The following is a 9,132-nucleotide window of genomic DNA, read 5'->3' on the forward strand; positions in this document are numbered from 1 at the left end:
AATGCTAGTGATTGTCTCATTTCAGGGAAGTACTGTGAAAGTTACGAACCCAAATGGTTTACCCAGCAGAAAGATCCACAGACTGGCAACATGATCCACATGTATCAAGGCAATTACTGGGACTGCAAGAGCCGTGCAGATTGGAACTCATGTCCGGATATATTTTGATCGGCACTGCCAAGTTCCATTGGTTAGAGTGCCATTAAACCTGTGATTTAAATTGGTGCATTATTTTTTTCCTATTTTGTCCTATGTGTATATGATGAACCAAGATGGGCAAGTTGCATTTTGTAAAACTGCATGCTGTGGCAGGAAGTTGAATGAGAAGACCCTTTATGGTGGTGGCTTAATAAGCCTGACTATATAAATCGAGTGGGTAGTGATGTACAACCAGGTGGCTTTACAAGTGCAGGTGTGGGTGTTAGAGCGAGCCTTTCGCAGTGCCACATTAGTTTTTGATACAAGCTTCATACTGTGGCTGATGAATAAGAACTGGTTTGGTTTGGAAAAGATTTGTTCCCTCAAGACCTTGATGAAAACAAAGTTGTATCTACTTGTGCTACTGAAAAAAATCGCTCAATTCTTTTAACAAGTGGATGAAAGTCTTGTGATACCATTTAATTATTAATTAGGGAGCCAAATAAACCTTATTAATCTCCAGTTAATGCCCTTTCATAGCTGCCCATTAGAACCAACATGGCTTGTATCAAAACACTAAGAACTTATTTGTGATGAAGATGTTCTCTGATTACATTATCTTTAGAGTATCAACATTTGAACTACTCCAATACAAACTACGCTTGTGGACTACCGGATGGGGGTGATTTCAGTAGTCGTTGTCATAATTGCAGAGTAGTAAATTTTGCCTTCAGTTACCTTTCCCTCTTCTCTCCTGTAGCCATTGTTTTTTGCCGAAACCGTTTCCAGTTACCCTTTATATCTTGCACTCAAATTAAAAGATAGAGTGACTCAACCACTTTCTTGATTACTTTACAGACAGTGGCCCGGAACTGGCCAATAGTGGTTACACACTGGCCACCTGGCAGGAGCTTTACGTAGGGACAATGTATAAAACAAAAGTTGGTCGTCGATTTTCAAACATGGATTATTTTATTGAATTAAATCTGCTTGTCCATACTAACAATCAAATTTGTGTAATTTATGACTGAAACAGACAACTCATATGAAAAACCAACTGTTAGAAAAAAATTTGCGTCATTAAAACACTAAAACTTATTCCTAGCCGAAGACCAAAATCCAAGTCCAAAATTCTGGTCAAGGATTACAAAAATAAAATCGTTTACAATTAGGCCCCCGGCAGCAGGTGCCTCAGTGCCACCAAGCAGGGCCTAATGGTATTAGGCTAACTTCAAGAGGCTATTTTCTTGGCCTCTACCAATGATTAGGCACACATTTCTTCACATTCTGACCGCTTATGAGGTCATTGGGGGAACTTTAAATGGGAGAAAAGGGGAAAATCTACTATAGGTAGAATCACTCCTCTGCAATTGTACCCCCGTCCAGTAGTCCACAGTGCTCATTAAATATGTGGAGAGCATGGTTGCACAGTGAAAAATCGTCCGATTTGTGATTGGATTGTCATGAATTTGAGACACCCTGATTCTACTTGGGATGAAAATCATTTGGATTCATAATTGTGTATCATAATTCTAGTAATTATTGCAGTTTAAATTGCACTTTGTTTAATTAGGAACAAACGCTATCGATCAATTGGTAAATCAATATCCAAAGCTGTTAAATTGATAAGGTATTTAAATAGATTGATCTGGATTGTAATTACACAAGATGAGACTTTGTCGTAGAATTGGTCTAAAATCAATGCAATCCCAGAATAATTCTTATAATCAGCATTAAATTCACACCTCACGGTACTATTTTAGGGCTTTCTGGTTGATAGATATTCTTTTAACCATAATCATTGTGCTAGGTTTTTTCTGGAATGTGTTTGGTTGACTTTCAATAGCTATTGTTCCGCTACCAAAAATGTACATTTGTACCTGGATATATGTGCAATTTAGCTGATTTGTACTAACTCACAACATTATCTGTGGGCCGGTATTCACAAATAGAACTCGATGGGTCGGATAACAAACCTCTTCCTCAGTAGGACACATGTTCAAACTAAAGATATTACAATTCTGAGGAACTCACCAAAAGTGCCCCACAAACATGCGATTTAAATCCCTGCGATCACATGCAACAAAATTGCTTGTTTGCGGTGGTTATTGCAGCTGTCTGCAACAAGCGGTCTGCCATCAATATCAAACTCCGCAATTGTCAGTTTTGTCTGCAGACAAGTCTGGCGAACAATAATGTGCTTTTCCCGCCTTATTTACCATGAGGTAATTTTGGGTTGGTATTTGTATAGCTTTTTGCAGGTTGTGGCTTCTTATGATGTAGATATTATCTCATTGAGAGTTGAATGGACTCAATTTGTACAAAGAAATCTACCATGTGATGTTGAAATGTAATGTCATTGGATCTCTCATGTTATATCACATGGGGAAACAAATTTTATATATATCCGAATTTTTAGTTTCACAAAATTCAGATCTATGCAAAATTAATTTTCCCAAGAATTCTTCCAGTTGATTCTGAGAATCTATCACGGTTTCTATGAAATATTCATGTATTATAAACAGCACAGGAGCTTTTGTATACTACTCATATGGCCATTTTCTGGTTGTTCACTATAGAGGATTGCCTTGTCGCCATTAACGAAATGTGTCGCTACAGAGCTTAATTGTGTAAGTACCAGCACGGATATTTTGCTGCACCGTTCTATGTGAAAAATTGCGAAGGAAGCATTTGGCTTCAGGTGGTACTGGTATTCTAAAAATTCAATATCAAAGTTGCCATGATTTATTTGTGAAACATGCCCACTGACTAAAATGATTAAATGTTGGCTCCAAGTGAGCTGACGTATTTGCTTTTAGCAAACATTGTCATTAATTTCATGCTATCATTATTATCACCACAGCAGTTGGTTGGTAGAATTTGCTTCTATTTGGGTTTACTGGTCCTATGCTTAGAGGTATCCACATTTTCAATAGCTTATGTAGATGTCACTATTAATCGACTGAATGTTAAGATGTGTATTCATGGCCTATTTGGTCAAACTGTGGAATAAATTCACGAGGAGAGGTTGCTCTACTCCACTGACATAAAGTTTTTATAATCTTTCGTATCACACTGGATGAAGTATCCTACAATGTATACATTCAGTCTGCTTGGTGTCGTGTATAAAGTCGGGAGAATCTTCATCATTTAGACAAAATAGAAATTAATGGTGTTTGTGCACTGTACAAAGTAATAAGCTTTCTTCAGCTCTCTAATTTTTTCATCACTTCTTTACCATATATCATGTAAAACCTTAAATTTTTGTTACAAATTTATTTGGAATGGTAATGGCAAAATAAAGCAAGGCAAAAATGTACATTTTTACAAAATGTAAGTAAAGGTATTAGCATGATGAGAAGTGGTATAGGATGGTTTCATCTACAGGTGATAAATTTTATCTTTGCGTGGAAGGGTACATTTTTTTCTGTCTGTGGGAGATGGACTGGATGAACAGTTCTAGTATGTTATTGTTTTGTGGAAATGATCTTGGGTTGGTTGAGTCATTCGTGAATCAATATTGGCAGTCTTCCAAGTTCATCCACCTAATAAGGCTATTGTTAGAATCCAAGCGAGTGTCTTTACAGATTCCTTTCATAATTTGTAGTTGTATCCTCAATTCTACTCTAGAAATTAAGGTTGCTAAACTGATATCCGTATTTCCCTTATAATCAAATCCTCAGCAGAATTATAAAAGTTCTAGGACAAAGTTTAGTTACAAGTACTGTTCCACCTCAATTGTGACTCAACCTATATGATACATTTGGTCATTTTGACACTGCTGTTCGAGCCCAGCTCTTGTCTTGAAAATAACTCCTGTTTTATAATCTGTATCTTTTGTGAGGAACATGCAAATAACATTGCCGTCCATAGCCTAGTCTTCACCTTTGTGTATGTTTTACAGTGTACTAAAGATGCACTGACCTTGGGTGATATGAATAAAGACCAATAAATGCTTTTATTGAACATCTCATGTGCATTTACACGACGGAATATCTTTCTGTACTAAACAGAGTCTTTATTCATATCACTGTTTCGCATGCGCTTTATAATCTTGGGTGGAAACTGATGAGTGTTGGAAAACATGAAACTGTCCTAGATTTCAGGATGAAAGTGGAGACGTTTTTCAAAACGCCTGAGGAATCTTAAAAATCCTTAAAACCTGAAAAAAAGAGTGTCATCCATTTCTTTGTATTGTTAAGTATGTAGTGGTACGACTAGTCATTTATGTGGTCTTGACTAGACTGGTTTCTAATTGAGTATGCACGGGCATGTCTCCCTGTGTGAAGGAATAGTTTCCCCTGGATGTACTGGGATTAGCATAATGTGCTGTCTTAGAGGTTTCACTGTATGACTGCTTTGTAGAATATCTTATAGACTGTAAAGGTATAGACATTAGGCAAATTATTGGAGGTGGATGCTGCAAGACTATTTCCTAGGTTATTGTGGTGGTTGACTATTGCCTTGCAGGCCCCAGTTCTTTCATTAGAGAGTTGGGTGGTAGACTTTGAATTGCCTTGATATAATTTGTACTGCTGTCAACGTGGAAAGCAGTGGACTGTGAAATTCTCCACATCAATTTCCCTTCATTACATGTTAAAATTAACATTGAAATGTTAATTTTTTTAAAGCTCAGTGTTTGTTATCAAGAATAAGTAACGACTGTCTTGATGTTACCTTGTATGTATGTACAGAATATCCTCACTATGCGCTCCTGGTTGTTTTCTATAGCACCCCATAGTGCAGTTAAGTTTTGCACTCATCTTGGCCAGATTCACACTAATGAGGATTTGAGTTGGAGGCTTTTGTCCCCAAACTCCAAATTGAAGTGTAAGTGTAGCCGTTTGACAGTTATAATCAATCAAGGAAGTTTGTTTCAAAATGTGAAGGAATCAATTGTTGAACCTTATGAAAGGCCTGTATAGTCATGTGGTGGCGATCACTTCATAAGTTCTTAGCCTGTAGACTACTCGGCCGTTCGAACCGTTCCATATCGGGGCCTTTTTGGTATTAGTGCATCCGGCAAAACCTCCGTCTTCGCTGCCACCTCAGTTGGTGGGTAGCAGGCGACATACTATTCAGCAGTAGAGCTGAGCCAGATCATACCAAACGAGACACACAAAGGTCTATTATAGCGACCACTGAAGCGGTCGGCGGTAAACACGGATATTTGATTGCGACCGCTAGAGCGGTCGGTCTCAATCCTCAATTGGCATGCCACGGTGTGGAAGATGAGTGGTTGTGCCCGCTGATGTCACGGATGTCACAATCCTCTTTCGACTTCTATGCCAAGCTGTTTGCTCACTGTGTGACAAGTCATTATCGTGCGGCCAATAAGCATGATTTGTATTCTTTGTTGACAAATTGTATGTCCCCCAATTTCAGTTCATCATAGAACATGGTGGCAGCTGGCAAGCTGATTGTCAAGCATGTCACCATATTTTCATTCATCAAAAATGTTTGCAATAAGATGAATAGCATTTTGGAGCAAAGTTTTGTATGAGTGTTTTACTGAGGACACCCTGTAAAGAGAATTGTGACCCTAGATTGCAAAATGAGCCACAGTGACCAGAAAATGCAAATTGAGCATTTTTGCAGTTAAATTGTAAATTTGACGGCAAAAAGAAATGGTGCAGAGTTATGTATATTCCATTACATAACAATTTTCAAGTGCATTTTGCTGAGTATGCTTCTTGGCGATATCTTACTCTTTCTGGTGTTATTGAGCACAGATGCGTTCCAGGCTACTAAACTCATTTTAGTTACCAGTAATGTAAAGATAATATGTGTATTACACTATATTCATGTAACCATAGTAACTGGGGTCCAGGGTCCAGTTGTTAGAAAGCACATTTGCTTGTAACATTGTGGTGACATGTTGTTTTATCTACTTTAGTGTACCTAGAACGACATGTCAACAGGATGTTACTTCTAACAACTGGACCCATGTTCTTTTTGACCTGTGTGTAATCTGATCCAAGTTGGGTTGGATAATTTAGGTTTGATGGACTAAGAAGCTTTTCTAAAGTGTTTCTATGAGTGTAGTATTTAATTAGATTGTGGGAAGAAGTAGAATGGGGAATTGTTTGCCTTGCTAGCTCAAACCAAAAAATTGTAGACTAAGATTATGCTGTGCCCTGCAGTCTGGTTCAAATTACTTAAAGAACACATTGTAAAGAACTGACATTGTTGTGCTACTTGTGTTTTTATGGAGAATTTGCCAAAAATTGGAGTGTTTCTCACTAAATAAACAGCATAAAGATATTCGAGAAATTCTTCCGTTTGCATGACTTACTGGAATTGTTTGCATCTCATCAGCACGAAGCTGAAGTTTTAAAAATAGCAAAGTATTTTTGAGGACATTGCCATCATGAGTTTGCAAGCCCATCATCATTCAAATCGAAAACTTCTGTGCTTTCTGCTGGGAGGAGCTTCTTTAGCGATTCTGAACTCCCTTTTTTTATGATTCGTAAAACATCATTGTAAAATTTCATGAGTGAAATCATAAATCTGTCTGCCGCAGACTATCATGATTGTAATTTGTTACATGTCTTGCAAAAATAAAGGTATTTAAAGGATATGATAACCACAAGCAAATTTTGAGAGTTTATCTGGTAGGCTTGTAGTTACAATTACTGTCTTGTCCTCTGAGGTTGTTTTGACTTGATTCTGATCGATTCAAGATAATCAATCTGTGCATTGTAAAATTCATCAGTTGCAAATTGAAATATATGTGGGTTTCATACAAGATGAGACTGAGACTTGTTCTTTTCATCAGCACTATGCAGTACTTCATTTCCTTGGAAGGGTGTCTGCCAGAGGGTTCCAGAATGAATCCTGGCAGAAACCCTGCTTGTGTGCACTTGACATGATATATGGTGTCTATCTTATGACACTTTCCATCGCTTAAAGCATTCGAGTAGATAAATACCCAGCTGGCTGGATAGAATAAGCTGCATGAAAAAAGAAAATGGTTTAGATGAGGTTGACTTGGAGAACTGTTGAAAACATGCCAGACCCACTTCACCAACCACCAGTTCGCCGAGACGGGTCACAGAGCCATTTCATGTTAAATCCTCCTATAATTATGACATACTACAGAGCGGAAAATGTCTGAAATGCTGGAATAAATTAGGCACACCTGGTTGGCCATGCAAGGATCACACCAGCCCAGGGGAGACCAATCATGTCTTATAATGGACAGATACGGGATTCGAACAGTGTGAGCAAGTCACTGTCCACTATGGTTACCACAGCGCTAGCAGACGACAATAACAACTTTGAAAACTGGCCAATTAAATGGCGAATAATTCCTATATTATGGCCCTTGGTTACACTTGTACAGTAATGAGAGTGACACAGGTAACCATAGCGGACAGTCCTGGCACTGCATGAAGGTAACCATAGCGGACAGTCCTGGTACTGCATGAAGGTAACCATAGCGGAGAGTCTGCCGTCTTATATTGCATTTTAAGACACTTTATAGAACACTTTAAGCCAAGTGCTTGTGATCATATCTTCCTATTTTGGTGTATATTCTACACAACACAGCACATGCACATCTTCACAACATCTTCACAACTGAGGCAGATATGGGAGAAATAAGTGCATTTTTTACCCTGAATTAGGCATATATAGGTCAACAAAAAAACTGCTTTTTCTATTTATTCAAGGCGGCTACATCAATATAAACCTACTAGCAGATGTCTTGAAGTTATTATCCAGAAATGTCTACCAGCAGATCGACGTCGAGTGCCAAGGAACTATTCACTGTTGAATCTGCTGGAGATTTCAAATTTGTTATTGTAGTCTGCTAGCCTAGCGCTGTTGTAACCATATGGTGGACAGTGACTTGCTGGTACTGTCCGAATCCCCACTCTAATGGATGCCCCACCAATTGTGCCAAACTGGCTGACAACCCAAAGTAACAGAAAAAAGTTCATACCAAAAGGTCATGACCCACTCCTTCAAAACTCCTTCTGCCCTGGGACCCATCTTGCTATGAACCAGTACTCAACATCCCTTTACACCAACATTCCCACACGGGAAGCTAAAAAAGGCAGTCCGATGGCACCTCAATAATTTTGGAGACGATCCTATCATTCCTTCACTTAGTACAATGAAGCCTCCTGACCTAGAATCATCCACCAGAATTGCCATTAGCTCCCTTCATATGAACACCTTCAGTACCAGGTACAGCTATGCACACAAAAGATGCACCATCATTGTCATCTTCTTCATGGTTGTCTTGGAAGAATGCTCACTGCATCCAACAAAGCCAGCAACATAGTATTTGATTTGGACAATTCCAATGAATCAGTAATTTATTTTCTGAATCAAGGTCTCTAAGAAACGTCCATCCCCTTTAATGCTGCAGCAATAATGTGCATCGGATATTGACAGTCAATCAATTGAAGGGACATCCCATATAGGGACATAAGACAGTCCTCTATCTACGTGAGACATCGATCACAGAAGGATTCGGATGAGCACGCAATCCATGGGACATCCCATATAGCGACATAAAACATTCCTCAATCTGTGAGATCATCATCACAGAAGAATTCTGACAGGCATGAATCTAAGGGACACTCTCATGTTGACATAAAACAACCCTCCATTTGTGTGACACGTCCATCACAGAAGGATTCTGACGGGCATTCAATCTAAGGGACATCCCATATCAAGACATAAAACAACCCTCCATCTGTGTGAGACGGCCATCACAGAGAGACTCTGACGGGTATCCAATCTAAGGGACATCCAATATCAAGACATAAAACAACCTTCCATCTGTGTGAGACGTCCTTCACAGTAGGACTCTGATGGTATTCAGTCTTACATGTCTGAGGGACATTCTCATACAGAGACATAAAACAACCCTCCATCTCTGTGAGACGTCCATCACAGAAGGTCTGTGTGAGGCGAACATCACATAAGGACTCTGATGACATTAAATCTAAGGGAAATCCCTTGAGGCAACCATCACAGAAG

The 9,132-nt window shown here is 38.9% G+C and overlaps 1 protein-coding gene across 2 annotated transcripts in view; it reads left to right on the forward strand.

The window, feature by feature from the left end:
* LOC135482644 (oxysterol-binding protein 1-like) overlaps window positions 1-6,893 on the forward strand; it is a 46,641-nt gene extending 39,748 nt beyond the window's left edge. For both annotated transcript variants that reach the window (XM_064762885.1, XM_064762886.1), the window contains one exon: window positions 26-6,893. In XM_064762885.1, coding sequence (XP_064618955.1) covers window positions 26-168 — 143 coding nt within the window. In that variant the 3' untranslated portion in view covers window positions 169-6,893. The remainder of the gene's footprint in view (window positions 1-25) is intronic.
* Window positions 6,894-9,132: the final 2,239 nt, after the last annotated feature.

The sequence above is a fragment of the Lineus longissimus genome, chromosome 2, assembly GCF_910592395.1.
Source record: "Lineus longissimus chromosome 2, tnLinLong1.2, whole genome shotgun sequence".
Lineage (NCBI taxonomy): Eukaryota > Metazoa > Nemertea > Pilidiophora > Heteronemertea > Lineidae > Lineus > Lineus longissimus.